The sequence below is a fragment of the Prosopis cineraria genome, unplaced genomic scaffold, assembly GCF_029017545.1.
Source record: "Prosopis cineraria cultivar Desert tree isolate PC_DT_omini unplaced genomic scaffold, ASM2901754v1 PC8, whole genome shotgun sequence".
Classification (NCBI taxonomy): Eukaryota; Viridiplantae; Streptophyta; class Magnoliopsida; order Fabales; family Fabaceae; genus Prosopis; species Prosopis cineraria.
In genome coordinates, this window is record NW_026555339.1 from 24309667 (window position 1) to 24331823 (window position 22157).

At 31.6% G+C, this 22157-nt stretch overlaps 1 protein-coding gene across 1 annotated transcript; it reads right to left on the reverse strand.

The window, feature by feature from the left end:
* Nucleotides 1-14182: 14182 nt before the first annotated feature.
* LOC129317494 (uncharacterized mitochondrial protein AtMg00810-like) lies at nt 14183-16807 on the reverse strand. Its single transcript, XM_054961812.1, has 2 exons — nt 15902-16807; nt 14183-14362 (listed from the first exon to the last, which is right to left on the reverse strand). Exons 1-2 carry the CDS (start codon nt 16805-16807, stop codon nt 14183-14185), a joined length of 1086 nt encoding a protein of 361 aa, XP_054817787.1.
* Nucleotides 16808-22157: the final 5350 nt, after the last annotated feature.

Here is a 22157-nt window from a genome sequence, read left to right on the forward strand (position 1 = left end):
AAAGCAACCCTGCAGTTCAGCCAAACTTAATTAAGATACATGAAAGCAGAGACAATCAATAATTAAGCGAGATGACACAATGAAATGAAGATGAAAGAGCAAACTAACCTGAAGAGCAATGAGCCACTCAGCCCTGGTGTCAGAGAAAATGGCAACATGACTATCTTTGTTATTAGCAAATTTGATAAGCCCAGATGCAAAATTGCACACACGAGCAAATACCTCTTCATAAGTTTGCCATTCATAATCGCCTAAATGAAGTGTCTCAAACTGTCTACCATCATGTGATGGGACTAACTTCTTTTCAATTATCTTTCTTGTCCCAAAATCGTCTTTTGGAGTATTTCATACATGATTGCTCAAATAGATGAGCCATGGTTGTAGCTCCTTCCCAAGGAACTTCAACCAAATTTGTCTTTTGAGCATTACATACGGCACATCCTGGCTCACCACTAACTTCTACTGGAACACCTCTTACTTTTCCTCTCTTCTTTCCCACGAACAATGCCGAAAGCAAGACAGGTATAAGTATACCAATTACTATAGCAGTCAGAACACCATATTCTCCATAATCTTTCAAAATGGATAAGTTGCTAAATAAATGCAAGGAACTATCCCCTGGATTCCCATTGCCTATCGTTGATATAGTGATCCTTATTGATCAGAACACAAACTTAAACACCTAAATTAAACAAAAAAAGTAAGGATTATCAACTAGCACACAAAAAAATGGTACGAATCCATTATCTATTATTGAAATTAAATGTTGTAATCCCTTTTGGAACCCCAAAAAAAAAAAAATGAAACACCAGACTGAGTCAAAATAGCTAATTAGCTCTTTTACAAGATGTGTTTTTTGCATTTTTCCTATTTACTTATATTCTATAGAATATATGTCATTGCTTTTGTTGCGTCCTTGTGGCTCTTAGAAAACATAGCAGGTATATATTGTAATACTATTTATCTATTGCAAAAGGGAATAGCACTTTGTGACTCCAAAATTGTTTTGCCTCTCAATATATTGGTGAATTGGGATCCTAAAAAGCATAGTTACAGCTAAATCCAGCGGTGAATTACAGTACAAATCCAGTGTGCTGTGCTCATACTAAACACTTAGAACTGGACATTCATTATGTATGATTTCTAGCAAAACAGTTAGCTATTCACTATGTTCCCTCTTCAGAACAATTGGCCGATGCTTTTACATAGCCTTGTCACATTCCAGATACGTTGATCTTTGAAGTAAAGACTGAGTATGTGAACCACCTCCTAGTTAGAGGGGTTGAGCTAATACTTGAGTTACCAGGCATGTGCTTTCCATTCTTTCTGATTTCCTTATTTATATTCTTTTGGATATATGTCTTCGCTCTTGCTCTTACACATCTCTTAGTGAGCATAGCATGTATGTTGTGTAATCCTGTTTATCTATTGCGAAAGGAAATTGAACTGCGTGTCTCCAAAATTGTTTTGCTTCTTCCCTACTTGCCATCTTCGTACTTCGCTCTACACATTGTCAACTTTAACTAGTGAAACAATTGAGCTAGATTAGCATGGTCACTAACAATTATTCAAGCTGTTAAAACTCTTCAAACATCCAGGAAATTGAAATTGCTTATCATGCATATTATCAGATGATTAAAACGAAAATACAAGCTTTTTGTAACTTAATGTTGTATGCCAAATAGGCACCCAGCTCATCTTGATTAAATAATCAATTTAAAACCAAATTAAAAATAATTTTATGAAATGAGTATTTACAACTAAAGAGACCATATATCTGAATATTTGAGTCGTTTTCCCACTCTGAAAAGAATTAAATCGCTTACTTTTTGCCATGCTATGTTTTTTAAATGATATCATAAGAGTTAGCAAACTCCGCCTATGTTTATAGCCGGTCCCAAGCCCGGGTAAAGGAGGAGGGTTGTGTTAGGCCATCAACAGCCAATGTAAAAATTTGTTGAATCTATCATGAACATGGACAATAGACGTTATAATGTTAATGTTAGGTCGTTGCCCGTAAGTAACGCGCTGCATGGCTCGAGTACAGTGATAAGTGAGTTAGAGCCGCTGCATCGGCGCCCGGATGTAGTGTTAAATGAGCAAGGGCTACCGCGTCATTCTGGACGCACGCGGCTAAAGAAGTTAGTCCATAAGAGCAAAATTAGATTTGGTACTTGGAATGTTGGGACATTAAATTGTAAATCTGTAGAGGTTGTAGGGGTTATGATTCAAAGGAAAATCAATATCCTTTGCTTGCAAGAAACAAAATGGCGTGGAGAAAGAGCTAAGGATATTCAAGGTTTCAAACTTTGGTATACAGGAAAAGTAAGTGCACGCAATGGAGTAGGCATCATTATAGATAAGGAGTGGAAGAAGAACGTTGTAGAAGTTAGCAGAATTGGAGACAGAATTATTTCTTTAAAAATGATAATTGGACGTGAGACTGTTAATATTGTTAGCGCTTATGCGCCGCAAGTCGGGACAGAAGCCAGTCTTAAGGAATTATTTTGGGAGGATCTGGAGGGGTTGATTCGACACATACCACAGAGTGAAAAGATTTTTATTGGAGGAGACTTTAATGCGCATGTCGGGAGGGAAGCTGGTCAGTATGCGAGGGTGCATGGTGGTTTTGGTTTTGGAGAGCTAAACAATGAAGGGCAAACTCTTCTTGATTTCTCATTGGCATATGATTTTAAAATTGCCAACACTTGTTTCAAGAAGAGAGATGAGCATCTCATCACTTACAAAAGTGGAGCCTCAAGGTCGCAGATTGATTTTCTTTTGGTTAGGAACACAGATAGAAAACTTTGTAAAAATTGTAAGGTGATCCCTGGAGATGCTGTAACGACACAACACAGGGTCCTAGTCCTTGATGTGTGTATTATGAGTAAAATCCAAAAACGTCGACAAGTAGTAACACCAAGGATTAGGTGGTGGCAATTAAAAGGTGAGAAGCAAGATATTTTCAAGCAAAATCTTTTGGATAAAGGAATTTGGGATTCTCAGGGAAGTGCTAACATCATATGGGAGGATATGGCTAAAAAGATACGGGAGGTTGCAAAAGTAGTTTTGGGAGAAACGAAAGGTTCTGGTCCGAGAGATAAGGAGTCTTGGTGGTGGAATAATAGTGTACAGGACAAAATCAAGTATAAGAAGAACTGTTTTAAAGCCATACATTTGTGTAACAATGAGGAAAATTGGGAGAGGTACCGTATGGCTAAGAAGGAAACTAAGAGAGCTGTGGGTGAAGCTCGTTCCAAAGCTTTTGAAGAATTTTATAAGAACCTTGAGACGAAGGAAGGAGAGCAAAATATTTATAAGATTGCCAAGAGTAGGGAAAGAAAATCAAGAGATCTAGAACAGGTAAGGTGTATTAAGGATGAAGAGGGAAGAATTTTAGTTACAGATGATGAAATTAAAAATAGATGGGAGACTTATTTTTCTAAACTTTTCAATGATGGAGAGGATTCATCTAGTAACTTGGAGGATTTAGTAACTGGTGAAGGAGAACAAAATTTGTCATTCTATCGAAAAATACGTGATAAGGAGGTAAAGGAAGCTCTTAAGAAAATGGCAAATGGTAGAGCTAACGGACCTGATTGTATATCTATCGAAGCGTGGAAATGTTTAGGTGAAGAAGGGGTGAGATGGTTAACTAAGTTATTTAATGTGATTTTACGGTCCAAGAAAATGCCTGATGAGTGGAGGAGAAGTACATTAATTCCTATTTATAAAAATAAAGGAGATATTCAGAATTGTACTAACTATAGAGGGATTAAACTCATGAGCCACACAATGAAATTGTGGGAGAAAGTAATTGAGCACAGGTTGAGATTGGAGACAAGTATTTCTGAGAATCAATTTGGTTTTATGCCAGGTAGATCAACTACAGAGGCGATTTATCTACTAAGGGGATTAATGGAAAAGTATCGTTGTAAAGATAAAGATCTACACATGGTTTTTATTGATTTGGAAAAAGCTTATGACCGTATACCAAGAGAAGTGCTTTGGAAAGCGTTGGAAAAAAAGGGAGTACGGATTGCTTATATTAAAGCCATACAAGATATGTATGAGGGGGTAAAAACTAGTATAAGAACGCCTAGTGGTCAAACAAAGGATTTTCCTATAAAGATTGGACTACATCAGGGATCATCTCTGAGTCCTTATTTGTTCAACTTGATTTTAAATGTTTTGACGGAACATATTCAAGAGGAAATCCCGAAATGTATGCTCTTTGCGAATGATATAGTTCTTATAGCAGAGACAAGAGAAGAGGTTAATTGCAAACTTGAGTTATGGAGGAGGACATTGGAGTCGAAAGGTTTTCGTCTGAGTAGAAGTAAGACGGAATATTTATATTGTAAATTTGGTAAAGGACTATTCGAAAATAATTTCGAAGTGAAATTGGGAGATCAAATTATACCTCAAGTGGAAAAGTTTAGATATTTGGGAGCCATTATTCAAAATGATGGCGAAATCAGTGGAGATATTTCACATAGAATTCAAGCTGGGTGGTTTAATTGGAGAAAAGCTAAAGGAGTTATTTGTGACCGTAGGGTGCCTAATAAACTTAAAGGAAAGTTTTATCGTACTGCTATCAGACCGGCAATGTTATATAGTAGTGAATGCTGGGCTCTAACGGGACAGCAAGAGCATAAAGTTGGAGTAGCAGAGATGAGAATGTTACGATGGATGTGCGGACATACACGTAAAGATAAAATTCGAAATGAGCACATACGTGAAAAAGTGAGGGTGGCACCTATTGAGGAAAAAATGGTAGAAAATCGGTTGAGATGGTTTGGGCATGTACAAAGAAGACCAAGGGAGGCACCAGTGAGAAGAGTGGAACATATAACTTTGAGTCCGATTAAGAGAGGTAGAGGAAGGCCTAAGAGAACACTCTTGGAAGTTGTTGAACGTGATCTCTTAATTAATAATATTTCTAAAAGCTTAATAAATGATAGAGCACAATGGCGTCTTGCAATCCATGTAGCCGACCCCACCTAGTGGGATAAAGGCTTGTTGTTGTTGTTGTATCATAAGAGTTAGCAACGAATAAAACAAATTTGAACTATTAAAGACCACCTTCTCACATGTAGATGAATTAAGCTTTTATAATCCAAATCAATCGCCAGCTGATGGAAAAACAAATGACATATGTAAACTGAAAACTTGTTTTGTTGGTCTAAGGACCGAATTTAAAGTTGAAAATAAAAGAAGGACCACATATGTTCCACATAAAGAAACTGAACAAATCAAACATCAAGATAAAATGACAGCAAAATTTTAAAATAACAATAGTAGTAATAGTAATTTAGACGTCATTATCTACTAGAGTATTCCGTTTTATTTGGATTAATAGCAAAAGAAGTTCAGAAGAAAAAGAAAAATTACCGTGATCAGAGCGAGCACTTAACATAAAGCTTTGGGGAGGGTTAAATATCAATCAAATCAATCCCCTTTGATATGAACAAGAGAAAATAGACGCAAAAAGGGGGAGGCGATTTTCATGACCATAAAAAATCTGTCAGTAAAACTTTGCCCAGAAGCTGATCAACAATCCCAAAAGATATGCGACGCCCAGTGATCATAAGTCACAACCACAGCCTCATAAAAGGAACTCGTAACTAGATACCACGCTGATCTAAACAACGGCAACAATTTTAATTACGAAATACAACAAAGCTCGAATGATTACAGAGAGATACGCGTATCGAACAATACCTTCAGGCAGGCTCTAGAATGTTGTGTATCACTTGAAGACGGTACACACTCATGACTCAGCATATAGTCCAAAAGAGGAAGCAACAGTTTCGGCGATATAAGTAATTAATGACAACAATGACCTTTCAAGATTAACGACCATGACATGTTACCTTTCATACAGTTGGCGGCCCCTGTGTTGTGATCCTACTTCTTGATTTCTTTTTTTTCTTTTTTTTTTTTGGGGCCCCCGTGTTGTGATGTACATCAAGCACTGTACATCTACAGTATTTTGAATAGTGTTTTTTTAATCTTTTTAAAAATTTAGTTAATAAATGATTTTGTTAAAAAAACATATAGTCGTGGGATTCATAATAAAAAAGCGGGTGTGGGACCTGCTATTAAAATTGTGAGTGTTAGACCTATATTTATAAATTTTAAAAATTTGGAAAAAGATATAAAAAAATAAGATTTTTATATTTTAAAAGATCATGTAGGGTTAGTAAAAATTGATGATGGATATAAGATTCTTAATAAAAATAATAAATCATAAAATAATTTCTTTGAGAATATATAAAACAAGTTTTTGTTTATGTTCTTCAAATGCATAAAGTATAAAATTTATTATTCTATTATTTATATGTAAAAGTAGATTATGGTTTGAAAATCTATGAAAAAATTGATGTAATTATGTGCTACAAGTGTAAGCAAAAAAAATTATGGGCCTCAAGTTAATTACATAATATTAATGAATTTATCTCACACTACACACCTAATCTTTTATTAGCAATATACTTGTAATACTTTATTAATTGATGTAATACTCTCATACATATGATAGATAAATGGTATTATAAAATGTATTATACTATTTGCTTGACTTGCAACCATATGGTTATGATTTATAAATAATATTATGACATAAATTGTAGCATGATTCATTATAGTACTTATTTTTTATTTTTAAAACTTACACTTTAGTCTCATTTTTAACATTATTTGGAATATTATGTTAAATATTGTAAAATATTTAATTTTTTATTTGTATTTAAATTGGAAAATTTCAAATTATTAATATACTCCTGTAATCTATTTGTCTATCATCTCGCTTGATAATTTAAGGAACTTCAAACAATTTTTGGCAAAAAAAAAAAGAAACTTTAAATGATTAAGTATAACAATCATTTAAAATACTTTAAGAAAATTATAAAATTTAAATGAACATAAACATAAATTATATTAACTAATCTATCTCTTATTTCATTAAGTTTTTTATACACACGTGTTTGAAATAGTATTTTAGCAAATTTACTCCTTTTGTTCAAAATGTAAATTATTTTTTGAGAAATTAAATGTTAAAAAATATAAGACATTTTTAATATTTTAAAGTGTAATCATTGTCTTTTTAAAAAAAATTTCCTAGTGAATAAATTAATTTATATTATTTTACAGTGAAACACCTTATAAGAATAAATGTGAAAAGATTATATTAATTTAAAAATAAATAACTACTTTATTAAGAAAAGAAATTTGATTAAAACTACCTTAAATTTTTTAAAAAGAGGGAGTATGTATTTAAATTTTTTTAAAAAATACTAAATAAATCAGTTTGTATAACTAATAAATTTAAAATATGAATAAAAATTTAAAATAATATGTCAAGAATGGTATTTTAGTCCAACAACTGTCAATTAATGGTTAAATGAATGAAAATAAAAGTATGTTTGTATTTTGTGACTCTTAAAATATTGAAGAAAGCAATATATTTTATTTTAAAAAAAACTAAAATAAATTTTTAATATTTATTTTTATTTTTTAAAAACTAAAACATTCCCATGTATCGCACAAGGTATAAATCTAGTTTTAGTTAATATCTCTAAAATTTTAAAATTTCAATGCACATGTGAGGGCTAAAATAAAATTAAAGAGTTGACTGAAATGACTTATTGTGCCTAATAAAACTAGGCATATGAATAAATTGAATAAGGAAAATGAAAAACTGATGTACAGAAAATAAACAACTAAAGTATGTGAAATTTATAATTCTAATTAACAACATAACAATGCTATAAATTTGTAATTCTCATTTCATTTATGTTAGTTATTCATTTTCTATAATCAATTATTCCCTACATAAGTTGTTCATATACCTAGTTTTACTTATTTATATTTATAGTGGTATTATGTTGTTAATGAGAGTTGCAAATTTTACCTATATTAGTTGTTCATTTTTCATACATTACTTGTTTATTTTTCATATATCAGTTATTTATTTCACTTGGGATAATAAAGTTATTTCAATCAACTCTTTAATTTCATTTTAATTCCCCATATGTGCAATAAAATTTTAAAATTTTAAAGGTTTTGACTGCAATTAAGTTCGGTTGAGAGGTTCTCACTGAAATTTTTTCTTTTTTAAATTAATAGATAATATATATATATATATATATATATGAAAGGGAAAATTAATTTGCAAGTTTTTATGCTTTTGCTTAGTTTTGAATTAGATCTCTATAGCTTATATTGTTTTAGTCAAATCCTTATAATTTGATCTATTATATTTCCTCCTTTCAAAATGTAAAGTATTTTTTAAGGTGTTGAATGTCCAAAAATGCAAGGCATTTTTATTTTTTTTCAAAAGTGCCCCTATTGAATAAATTATTTTATATTTATTTTATGATGAAACACGTTATTAAATATGGATAAATATAAAAAGATAAGGCTAATTTGAAGACAAGTAATTACTTTATTAGAGAGTGAGATTTAGTTAAAAATACCTTATATTTTTAAACAGATGAAGTATATGTGGCATACTATAGGATAAAATATAATTAAATTTAATTTAAGATATTAAGATTATCCCTCTACATTCTTCTTGAGTTCCCCTCCTCCCATTATTAAGATGCGAATTTTATTTATTACTCGTGTAAAAAATAAAAATATCCCTCTACATTCTTCTTGACTTCCCTCCTCCCGTTATTGTCTGTTCTTTTCTCAACAAAAGCTTCGACAACAATAGTTCTTTCCTCACACGTTAATATGATCGCATTGATTCATGTTTCTGTTCATATTTAGATCTTGCAAACTAGCATGATCTATTATGAAATATAAAATGAACTTCTTTGCCGCTGGTTCATGGCTCTGTAGTTTTATAAACTCCAAGAGTACTTTTGTTTTATAAAATTTAATAATTTATTATTAATTTTAACTTTCAAAGTTAATATATACTCTTTCCATTTAAAATTTTAACCGAATCTCACTCCCCAATAAATTAATTACCTGTTTTCAAACTAACCCTATCTTTTCATATTTTCTCATGTTTAATAGGGTGTTTCACCCTAAAATAAATATAAAATAATTTATTCAATATGGCACTTTTGAAAAAATAATAATAATTACGTCTTGAAAGAGTAAAAATACTTTACATTTTTTAACATTCAATCTTTTAAAAAATATTTTACATTTTTAAACGGAAGGAATATAATAGATTAAATTATAAGAATTTGATTAAAACAAGATAAGCTACAAGGATCTAATTCACAACTAAGCAAAACTATAAAAACTTGCAAATTAATTTTCCGTTTATTTAATGTGTGTGTGTGTGTGTGTATATATATATATTGTCTTTTAATAAAAAGAAGAGGGAAAAATTTTAGTGAGAACCTCTCAACCCAATTTAATTAGTCAAAACCTTTAGAATTCTGAAATTTTATTACACATATGGGGAACTAAAATGAAATTAAAGAGTTAACTGAAATGATTTTATTGTTCCTAGTATGAAAAATGAACAAATAATATATGAAAAATAAACAACTGATGTAGGAGAAATTTACAACTCTCATTAACAACATAATATTACTATGAATGTAAACAAGTGAAGCTAAGCACATGAATAGCTCATGTAGGGAACAACAGATGTATAGAAAATGAACAATTGACGTAAGTGAAATGATAATTGCAAATTTATAATGATATTATGTTGTTAATGAGAATTGCAAATTCCACATGCTTTAGTTGTTTATTTTCTGTACATCAATTTTTCCTTTTCCTCATATAATTTGTTCATGTGCCTTGTTTTATTAGGTACAATAAGGTTATTTCAGTTAGTTTTTTAATTTTATTTAAATCCCCCACATATGCATTGAAATTTTAAAATTTTAGAGAATTTAACTAAAATTAAATTAAGTTAAGGGTTCTTCACTAAACCCTCCCCCCAAAATAAAATAAAATCAAGTAGGATCACAACACAGGGGCCCATCAACTGTACGAAAGGTAACACATATCATGGTGGTTAATTTTGAAACGTCATTTTTGTCATTAACTACTTCTATCGCCGAAACTGTTGCTTCCTCTTTGGACTATATGCTTTGAGCGTGCACTGTCTCCCAGTGATAAGCAATATCATGAAGCATCTGCGTTGTGCCCCTACCCGAAGGTATTGCTCAATACGCGTATCTCTCCGTAATCATTCGAGCTTTGTTGTACTTGGTGATTAAGATTGTTGCCGTTGGTTTTGGCTTCACTTTTGGAGAAATGAAGAGTCTACACCATAATACTAACCTAGCTACAAGACCATCTTGATGACAAATTTAGTACTCTAGTGTCTTAAGCAATGTGAAACCAAGAATGGATTGGTGATAAAGCTCTTGAGGTTAAGTGTGTTTATAGAGTTATCCCTTATTAAATCCAATTCAATAAAAGATAACTCAACTCAAGTCAATCACAAATCATTTGATCAAGACGAGAGAGGAAGAGAATGGATCAAACACACTTTTATTTAATCAAACTCTTGCAAGAATATTACAAAGATTGAATGGTATTCTATGATAAGCAAATGTTCTAAACGGGCAAGTAAATATGGTTATCTCTTGATCTTTATGTGAGATAGGTATTTGAAGGTAACAAGAAAATCCATCCAAGAAACAATTAATGTTACTTGCATGCAAGACATTCAAGTATTTGATCAATAAAGAGTAAAGGATAATTATCCTTTCTTGTAACATCATTTAAACGCCTATAGTCAATACATACACATCAGCTACTTTGAACATGAGTTGGAACAATTTCACCTTTATCATTTTTCACAACAATTGTGCCTCCCTTCTTAGGGACCATTTGAATAAGAGAAACCCATTCATTATTTAAAAAAGGATATATGATACTTGCACTTAACAATTTAGTAACCTCTTTCTTTACAACATTCAAAATAAAAGGATTTAATCTTCTTTGGGGTTGCTTTACAGGTTTGGCACCCTCCTCAATAAAGATTTTGTGTGTGCAAGTGCAAGGATCAATACTAGAAATATCAGCAATTGTCCAACCTATGGCATGCATATTCTTTCTCAAAACATCTAGCAAGGCATTATCTTCACTAGGAGTTAAGGGATTAGAAATTATTACCAAAAGCTTCTCATTTTTAAGCAAGTAAGCATACTTTAAATTAGATAGAAGAGGCTTCAAATCTAATTTAGGAGGTTCCACACTTGATGGCACAAGTTTCTTCAACTTTAAGCCCTTATAAGTTTCGGCTTTTAATGCTTGAGAGGTGGATTGCTTTGTTTTGCATGGTTCTCCTTGTTTTCATCATTCAACTCTTTTATGGGCTTTGCAAGCACATTACCTTGCTTTTGTAGCCATTTTATTCTTCAACAAACTCATAACCTCTATCTCCTTTTCTTCCTTAAGATCCACAACCTCCCCTTTATGAGACTTGTCCTCTAGTATTTCAATATTTTGCCACAGGTTGAAGAAGAAAATATTCAAAATTTTGCTTCAAGGTTTATGCCTCTCCATTGTTGGCATGCTTCACATTCAATTCTTGGGGTGTTTTGGCCTCAACCCCATTAGTACCCATTGAGAGAGACAAAAAACCTTTCTCATGCCCAATTAAGTCAAGAACATTACAAGCATTAGACAAAGCAAGTAGGGAACTATCAAGTTCATAATCATCAACTAAGTCATAAGAAGAAGCATGATACGTGTCAAATAAAAAAGGAACCAATCTTTAAGCAATTATGACATGTATAAGTTTCCAAACAAGAACATGACAATGAAGATGCAGAAAGAAAGAAATGATCATGGGAAACCAAAGCAAGGTCATGTGTTTCACAAGCATTATCAACCACAAGATCAATGGCATTCAAACCAAGAAGGAAGTAATCCTTTGATGAATGTCTCATGGCCTTATACACATTAAAGTGAATTTTTCTAACACCACATTCCATGGACAAATTACACTCCTTCATGTTAATAATGGTGATGGCCTTCCTAAGAAAAGGAATTCCCATTGTTTAGGGTTTGTTCACCTTTAAAATAGGTTATATTCTTTTATAACTCATCCTAGTTGGATTTATTCTTATTGTCATTTGTAGATATTTAATGAAAGTTTATCTTTTCCTTATTAATATTCTTTTCTTTATACTTTACTTAACAATTGCATAAAAATTAAAAAGGGAAAAAAGAAATAATAGGTATACACACATGAAAAGCACGAAAATGAAACCTATTTGAATCAGAAGAAAGCATCCTTATCAAGTAAAATCACCTCTTACCTTCTAATTGTTGGAGATGATGATAACAGTTTGAATAAGAAAATTGCTTGGGTCCAAGATGGGGGTGAGAAAGAAAATCAAACAAAGAAATTGAAAAAAAAAAAGTTTGAATAGTGACAACATTGGAATATGAAAAATTAAAAAGATGAATTGGATTTGGAAGAGAATGGGGAGGGACATTTGGAAAAGGGGATGGGTGCGCGATTTTGACCGACAAGAATCTATTTTTGTATGATTTCATTAAAATTTGAATTTGCAATGCCCAATTTACATCGTATGGAGAAAATCGTCCTGACAACATTTAGCACTGGCTGCACGATTTAACCTTTGATCAATGTATATTCAGTATAATGATTTCACCTTGACACCCACTCCTTCCATGTATAACCATGCTAGTTACTTGACTTAAAGGGTGAATGAAATTTAAAGTCACTTTAAGAGAATTTATTGTAATAAAAGTTTATCAATTTTACATCAAATATTATCTTATAATATATATATATATATATATATATATTATTGTTAAAAGCGGAACTTTAATTTGCATTTTTTGTTAGAATTTTTTTAAAAATTTAAGAAGTTAAGGTTTATCTTAACAATAATATATATGTATTTTTATAAGATAATAACCTACGTAAAACTAATGTACTTTTATTGTGATAAATTCTTTTGAAAAGCTTTAAATGTCATTCTCCCTAACTCAAACGCACATGAGAACTCACGTGAATCAAAGGAAAAGCAAGGAGTGAATTTAAATAAAATTCATGCTATTACTTTTAAAGTGATTGAGATATACAACTATAGATTTAAAAAAAAATTAAAATATACATTTAATTCTTTAAATTTATATAAGATTTTATTTAGGCCCCTTAATTTTTCATACAATGTCTTTTTATTCCTTTAACCCTAACACTATTAATTTCATTATTAAAAATTTTTTACATTAAACTTTTAAATATTGATAAAATATTCTCAAATATTGACATTTTAAGTTTAATTTTTTTTAAAATAACAATGATTGACACAAAAAATAATCATTTGAAACTTGTAATAGTAGGGTTAAAGGATTGAAAATATACTTTAAAAAATTAAAAAACTAAATTAAAACCTTATATAAAATTGAAGATTAAAAGTATACTTATAATTTCACTTAGTTTGTCACCATTATACTTTAACTCATCATATCTCAATTAGAGCAGGTAATTCAAAAAAGTTATGTATATTTATGCTAAGCTCAATTTAAACCAAGCTTATTTGAGTTAAGCTAGAATTTATGAAAAGTCCGAATAGCCAAGCTCAATACGAATCTCTTTGGGCTTTAAGCTTATTAAGGCCGACATAAATACTTGAGTTATCAATATTTTTCATTTTTAAATTAATTTTAGTTTAATTTTTTACTTTAAAATTAATTATTTTTATTTCACACATTCCATAAAATTACTTTAAAAATATAAACTATATTTTTGAATACTTAAATAATGTAGAAGACTCATCTTTTTTTAAAAAAATCACATTGAGATTCTAATCATTGAGAAGTCACACAAAATGTAAAAATAATTCTAAAGTCCCAAAGGCATTCATGATAAATAAGTTTTTATATGCATTTACTAAAATACCTTTATTTTAAAAAAACAAAAAAAAGTTTCAGTTTCCATCTTCATCTTTCCTTCTTCTCATGAACCAAGACAAGGGGGGGGAAAGCCTACCCTGAACCACCAGCAATCCACCGTGAACCACCCTCAACATACAGCAAATCAAAAGTCATAGTCCATGAATCCAGAAATAAAATATATAAACAAGATTTCTCTAATTTAGAAACCCAAATCTCACTCTAGTTCTATTACCGTAGAAGACAGATTCTAACAGTGGAGAGAGCTTGCTCTGGTTCAGGCACGGAAGCTTTAGTTTTCTCTCGCCATTGCAAGCTGTCAGCCTTGCCTCACTGTTACCAGGCGTCGATAACAAAGATCTGGTCTTGGAAGCTTTGCGTTACTGGGTTTTGTCTCCGCTCGCCAATCACCGACACTCACCTTCGATGAAGGGAGATGACTACCTCGCCATTGCTGAGATGAGTGACGGAGGCTTCGGATCTCACGATCGTGCAGCACCTGAGGTAGACAATGAATAAACAAGACATAATTTTTAGGGAAACTGGCAGTTAGATTGCAAAACTCTGAATTAAGAACAATTAAGTCCTTAACAAACGTTTTTGAAAAATTAATTAAAAATATTGAATCATATAATTATAAATTTAAGGATTTTAATTATAAATAAGTATTTAAGTATTAAATGTAATGTAATAAAAATTTATTTTTATAATTATTTAAATTGATATTTATAATTTATTTTATAAAATTTTTTATCAAAGACTTAATTATTATTAGTTCAAGATTTTGAAAGTTAATTGTCATTCTCCCCCATTTTTATTTGAAAGAATCACATTCAAGGACCTATTAAAAAAATTATTTATAAATAAAAATCAATACAAAATTATTTATTATTAAATGATGATAAATATTTATTTTTTTTCTTGAATGATGATTTATTATTAATTTTTATTTACAAATAACTTTTTTAAAAAATTTTTAAATGTGATTCTTTCTTTTTATTTCCTTTATATCTTGTCGAACTCAAGGAAGTTCAACACTTGAGAGGAAGATAAGAAGAAGGGGAAGACAAGAAAAAGATGGCAACCCAAGCTTTTTTTTTTATTTTTTAAATAAGGGCATTTTAGAAAATAAATATCAAAAGTTATTTACCATGAAAGCTTTTGGGACTATAGAATTATTTTTATATTTTACTAATTTCTCGATGATTAGCATCTCTTTATGAGATCTCCATGTGATTTTCTCATTTTTTTTAAAATGTAAATCTTAAAATTTAAAAATTAATATTAAAATATATTTTAAGTATGATTTTAAAATATTTTAGAGATTAAAAATAATAATATGGAAATATAAATATTTTATTTCTTTTAAAAAAATATATATAATAATGTGCTTAAATATATGGCATCGTAGAATAAAATAACTTAAAATTTAAACAATTAATTAATATTTTATATATTTTTTAAATGTAATATTTTTTAATTCAAGTATTCAATGAATGGAGCCTGGCTAGTGAGAGTTATCAGAGACCAGAGAGAGAAACTAGAGAATGATTGAAAAATATTGTATCTATTATTGAGATGAAGGTTACATTATATATACAAAGAAAATAGAAAATATAATAATGACTAATAACTATATAATAATATCAAATAATATCTCCTAATAATAATTGAGATATATACATAATAATAATAAATGATATCTGGAGAATATTTTAGATAACATCCCCCCTCAAACTTAAGATGGTTTGACAGAAAGCAACTTGAATTTGTTTACTAGAAACTGAAAGCGGCCTGGATGAAAAGACTTTGTAAACAAGTTCGCCGGCTGATACTTGGTTCGAATTGGAATAAGTCAGATGGTGCCTCGAACAACATGCTGTCGAGTAAAGTGACAATCAATCTCAATGTGTTTGGTCCGCTCATGAAACATATCATTGTGAGCAATCTTAATTGCAGCTTAACTATCATAATAAATGTCTGTGGAGGAGCTCTGAGATACTCCCAACTCATCAAGTAACCAACGAAGCCAAAGTACCTCAGCAGTAGTGTCTGCTAGTGCACGATATTCTGATTCAGCACTAGAGCGAGAGGCTAATGTCTGCTTCTTACTTCTCCAAGAGATAAGGGAATGACCGAGGAAGATACAGAAACCTGTCGTAGACCGTCGATCATCATGATCACCACCCCAATCGGCATCAGAGTAAGCTCGCAGTGTAAGAGAGGAGCTAGCAAAGAAGTGAAGCCCATGATACAGAGTGCCTCTGATATACTGAATGATTCGAAGAACTGCTACATAATAAGTTGTGTGAGGCTCAGACATAAATTGGCTAATAACATGAACTGCATAAGCAATATCAGGTCGCGTGATGGCAAGATAGATGAGGCTCCCAACCAATTGTCGGTAATGGGTGGGATTATCTAACAAAGTGCCATCAATAGAAGTATAGTGAACATTTGGTTCAATAGGAGTAGTTTCAACCTCCTCATCAGAAAGATGAGCTCGGGATATCAAATCGGTAGCATACTTGACTTGAGAGAGAGATATACCATCACTCCTATGGTGGACCTCGATCCCAAGAAAATAGTTCAATCTGCTAAGATCCTTCATTTCAAATTGCTGGCCCAAGTACATCTTGAGCTCATGAACTCCTGTATTATCATTGCCTGTGATAGTTATGTCATCAATATACAGTAGTAACAAAACAATACCATGAGCAGTAGAGCGAACAAAAAGAGCTGAGTCGTGAGGACTACAAGAAAAATTCAATTGATTCATAGTATTACTAAACTTAGCAAACCATGCACATGGAGCCTGCTTGAGCCCATATAGAGCTCGACGAAGACAACAGACCTTGTCTTTTGGATGTTGATACCCAGGTGGAGGCTTTATATACACTTCTTCTTCTAAATCTCCATTTAGAAAGGCATTTTTAACATCCATCTAGTGAAGAGGCCAGTGCTTAATAGCAGCAATAGCTAGAAGGCTGCAAACAGAAGTCATACGGGCTACAAGTGCAAAAGCTTCCTCATAGTCAACATCATATTCCTGAGTGAATCCTTGTGCCACCAAGTGGGCCTTATGTTGCTTCAAAGAGCCATCAAAATGAGTCTTGTTCTTGTAGACTCATCGGCACCCAACCAAAGTTTTACTAGGAGGAAGATCAACAAGATCCTAAGTATGCATTTTCTCTAAGGCCTGTAATTCATCATCCATAACTTGCTGCCAAAGGGGATCACGAGAGGTTTCCTTAAAGGATTTAGGCTCTTGAAATTAGAGAATGGTCGAAAAACAATGGTAATCATTAAGGTAAGAGGGAGGATTTCTTACACAATTGGGTCTAGAGTCTGTGGACAATATGGGCTTAGTAGGCGTGACTTGTGCTGGAGGAGCAATAGGTGTGATAGTAGGCATATCTAGAGCGGGCGCAGCGTCGGTCGTGGAAACGAGCTCAATAGAAGAATCTGTACTCAATTCACTGGGAAAGAGATCAGTAGAAATATCTGTAAAAATAGGAGGTGAAGAAGATGAGAACAACGAGAGATCAGTTAGAGATGAAAACTTGATATTTTCCCAAAGACAACATGCCGAGAAATACGAATGCGATGAGAGAGAGGATCCTAACAATGATAACCCTTATGCTCAGAATCATAACCAAGAAAACAACAAACACGAGAACGAGCTTGAAGTTTGTTTGTCTCATGAGACGGAAGAAGAACAAAACAGGCACAAGCAAAGACTTTTAAAAGACTATAATCGGGAGGATAACCATGGAGACGCTCAAAAGGAGAAATGTTATCGATAACAGGAGATAGGAGTCGATTGACGCAAAAGACAAAGGTTAAGACTGCTTCACCCCAAAACCGTTCAGGACAAGAAGAGGAAATGAGCAATGCTCTAATAGAATCAAGAATATGACGGTGTTTCCGCTCAGCACGACCATTTTGTTGAGAAGTATAAGGACAAGAATATTAAGAAATAGTACCTTAAGAATCAAGAAAGGTGAGTAATTTAGAGTCACGATATTCCAAAGCATTATCATGACGAAAATTTTTGATAACTTTAGAATACTGAGTGTGAACCATAGTAGCAAATTTGATATAAAGTTCAGGTAACTTAGATCGATGTTTCATCATATAAATCCATGTAAAACGAGAAAAATCATCAATAAAAATCACAAAATATCGGGATCCTCCCATAGAGGGAGTAGGTGCAAGGCCCCAAATATCAGAATGAATCAAATCAAATGGAGAAGCAGCAATAGAATCATTTTTATGAAAAGACAAAGCGGGTTGCTTGGCAGTCTGACAAGAAATGCATTGCAAAGAATGACTATGAACATGACCTAAAAGACCACTAGAAATTAAAGGACGCAATTTACTCAAAGAAGGGTAAGCAAGATAACAATGCCATAGGTCGAGAGAAGAATTAAGAGAAGAGGATGTGGAGGCAGCACACAATGTGGAAACAGTGATCTCAAGTAGGTGCATTGAAGTGAGCTCGAACATGCGACCAACTTTACGCCCGGTCCCGACAACCTGTCCTGTTTGAGAATCCATCACAACACAACCACGTTTATTAAATAACACGTCATAACCCATATCAACAAGTTATCCAACAAAAAAGGTTAAAGTTAATGGTAGGAACAAAATATGTATCATGAATGGATAGGAAAGGCAAGGAGACAGTACCAATATGACTAACAGGCATTTGAGAATTATTAGCAGTGTGTATAGGATAGGCAGTAAAGTTAGGTGTCATAAAGGAGAAGAAATTTTCGTGACTTGTCATATGATTGCAGCAAGCAAAGTCAAAATACCAAGTGGATTTATCAGTGAGAGTAGATAAGGCAGCGGATGGGCTAGAGGAACCAGAGATGAATGTGCGCAACAAAGTTTCAAGTTCAATCGGAGAGGATCTTAAAGTAGGCTGAGCAAGATTACATTTTTCCAACCAAAGACGGTAATTGCAACCATTCAAAGTAACTAATGCAGATTGAGCCACATCTAAATTTTCCATTTTTTTAAGGAAAAAAAAGGCTTATAGAAGAGAATGAAGGATTAAAAATATCTAAACCAAAGACTGTAATGCGAATGGCATAGCACTCACACCAGGAAATTAGTCAATGATCTGACCGTTCATAATGACATGTTGGATGTTCTTTACTTGATGACCAAATTTCAACACAATCCAACGATTAATGCATCTGAAAATGTTGATTTACCAAAGTTGCCTGTGGATATGCGAAAATAAATTTAAGGTAGATCTAAACTCGTGACGAAAAGATGGCAACACTGCTGCGAAGGAAATCTAACGCTCTTCAAAACCTGACTTATTGTGGAAAAAATATTATATGGCTCTGGTACCATGAGAGCTATTAGAGACCAGAGAGAGAAACTAGAGAATGATTGAAAAATGTCGTATCTATTATTGAGATGAAGGTTACATTATATATACAAAGAAAATAGAAAATACAATAATGACTAATAACTATATAATAATATCAAATAATATCTCTTAATAATAATTGAGTTATATACACAATAATAATAAAAGATATCTAGAGAATATTTTAGATAACAGCTAGAATTTTTTTCAAGCTTATTTGAGATTAAAAAAAAACAATTGATTTTACAAAGCTTTGCCCTAAATTTTTTAGGCTTATTTGGACTTAGCCTAAATTACCAGTTTTAATTTTAATGCTCATACTTTTCTCAATTATTTCCATTCATCCAATTAATATAAAATGACTTGATTTTTTAGTATGGATGGAAATAAGTGAGAAAAATATAGGAAAAAATGATAAAAAAATCCATTTAAATTATGTAAATGACAGATTGGTTTCATGAAATAACATAATTTTTTGGGAGTCTCATGAAATTTTTTTGTCATTAGGAAATTAAAGGAAATAATCAAATTGCCCTCAAATAAAACAAAAATCTCAAGCCTCAATGTAGAACCATTCTTTGTCTGTTCTTCCATCTGCTTCGTCTTCTTATTCTCCTCCTCTTCTCTTCTTTTGGTCCGTGTCTTTCTCCTTCTCCATCTTTGTCTCCATCTCCTCCTTCTCCTCCTTCTCCTTCTCCTTCTCTTTTGTTTTATTTCTGAGTTTCTATGTATGGGTTCCTCTGTTAGCTGGGCAGTATGTGGATATGTGGGTAAGTTTCTTCTTCTCCTTGAAAATATCTTCTCCCATATGTGATAGCTGAAGTTGATGTGGGTTAATGTGTATGTATGATTGATGTCTTCATTTTTTCTTTATAATTAAGATTTTCATTTTCTGATTTTCTCTGGTGTACATGGGATGGATGCTTACTCATGGATAAATGATAAATGATAAATGATATATCATTTTTAGTTGTGTTATAAATGCATAAACCAAAGTTGTAAATAACCAATACAAAATTGTAAATATAAGAAGAATAGTTGTTGTTAGATTAAACATAACAAATATATGATTATGATGTTTGAAAAATAGATATGTTGATGAATGACTATTTTATTGTTTCAGGTTGGCATGAGAATGGTTGACATGTTGGGATGACACTAAAAGATTTAACCCTTCATATATTTTTATCAAAAGGATTGTAGGGTACTTTGATGCAAGTTGTAGGTCATGTAATTGATAAAAAAACTTTAGATAGTTGTCATTCTTTAAGGTTTTCTTATCATTTAAATGAATAAAAGTTGTTATTTCTTAGATTAGAGTGGTAATTTATTTTTGCTGATTTAGTCAATTTATAGAGGGTACTGATAAATTACAATTCTTTGTTGCTTTGTTGCGAATTTAGGGATAAAAGTTGTTAATTTAAGAACAAAAGTTGTAAATGAAAAGTTGTGATTTTTCAAAATCTGATGCATATTAGAACCTACATATTCAGAGTTGCGAATAACTATTGAATTGTTACGAATTTAAAAATAAAAGTTGTTAATATATGAACAAAAGTTGTGAATAGGAAGTTATAAATTTTTAACATCTGATATATATCAGAACCTCTGAATGTGGAGTTGGGAGTGATTATTGAATTGTTATAAATTTAAAAATAAAAGTTGTTAATATAAGAACAAAAGTTGTAAATGAAAAATTATAAATTTTCAACACCTGATACATATCAAGACCCGTAGATCAGGACTTGCGAATAGTTATTAAATTATTGTAAATTATTTTTCCCTTTACAATGGTATTTTGGTATTTTTACTTTTCAAAAAGTACAATCATATTACTTTATTTTTTTCCTTTTAATCTATTATATTTCTTGCAAAATTTTAATGGAGATATGCATGTTTAAAGTTCCAGGTTTCATAGAAAATCTCTTTAGACGCACCCAATTTATAAAGCACAAGTGTCTTCAATTCTTATGCAGAGATTATAAGGGAAGCTTCTAGACTTATGAAAGAATAGGGATGTAAATTAATTAATGTGTCAGTCTTGTGGCTAGATTCGCTCAGAGCAATGTTACATGTTCTTCAAAGTTGAACCAACCTCCAGGCCACTATTTACTAGTGTTGGTAAAATAGAAAAGCAACTATTTACAAGTGCTTGAGAATGATAAATCTGGTGTATCTTATCATGGACATGTAATTATATTAAACTGTTGATTTATCAGTTTATTGTAAAGATTGAGTTGAAATAAAAGTTCCTTTTAGCTATGATTTGGTCTATTTCTAACTTTCGTATTCATTTTGTTGATTTTGCTTTTTAATAGCTATAATGTTGTGGCTTGAGCAACTAAAAGAATGTATATCATAATAACCAACTTGAAACTTAAAACAAGTTACAGAACAAGGATAACTTTAGTTTTGCATTGACTGCATAAAGTGCATGGATATTGGAACAATTTTCAAATGAAAGAGAACCAAATAACAATAATGAAAATAATTCTTTGATTTTTGTCAACTTTAAGTTTTCAGCTTGTAACCATCCCAATTTCAATTTCAAATGTTGTCACCAAATCTGATTTATAGAAATGGAATTTTTTTTATGTCCTTACCTGCAATATTCAAATTTACAGATATCAGTTTAATTAGAAGCAAAATATGAATTTAAAGTGTAAATGCATGATGTGAACGTGTCACTAAATAAAGTGGATATACAGGTTACAAGATAAGTAGATAAGCCTTGTTCAAGTTTTGTATATTTGTAAACAACCTGCTAAGGTGAACAAAACCAATTCATATATGCATAATGGAGAATTCAGTATTAAACAAAAAAGTACCTCATTCTATTTATTTATTTGCATTTTGCTGAGAGACTTGGGTAGGCAGGGGTTAGCTGGGCTACATGTTTGACAAG

Coding starts and splice junctions, on each gene's coding strand:
- LOC129317494 (XM_054961812.1), bottom strand. CDS start 16,807: ATGGATGTTAAAAATGCCTTTCTAAATGGAGATTTAGAAGAAGAAGTG. Junction 14,363..15,901: donor TAGCAGACACTACTGCTGAG/GTACTTTGGCTT, acceptor TGTCTACCTCAG/GTGCTGCACGATCGTGAGAT.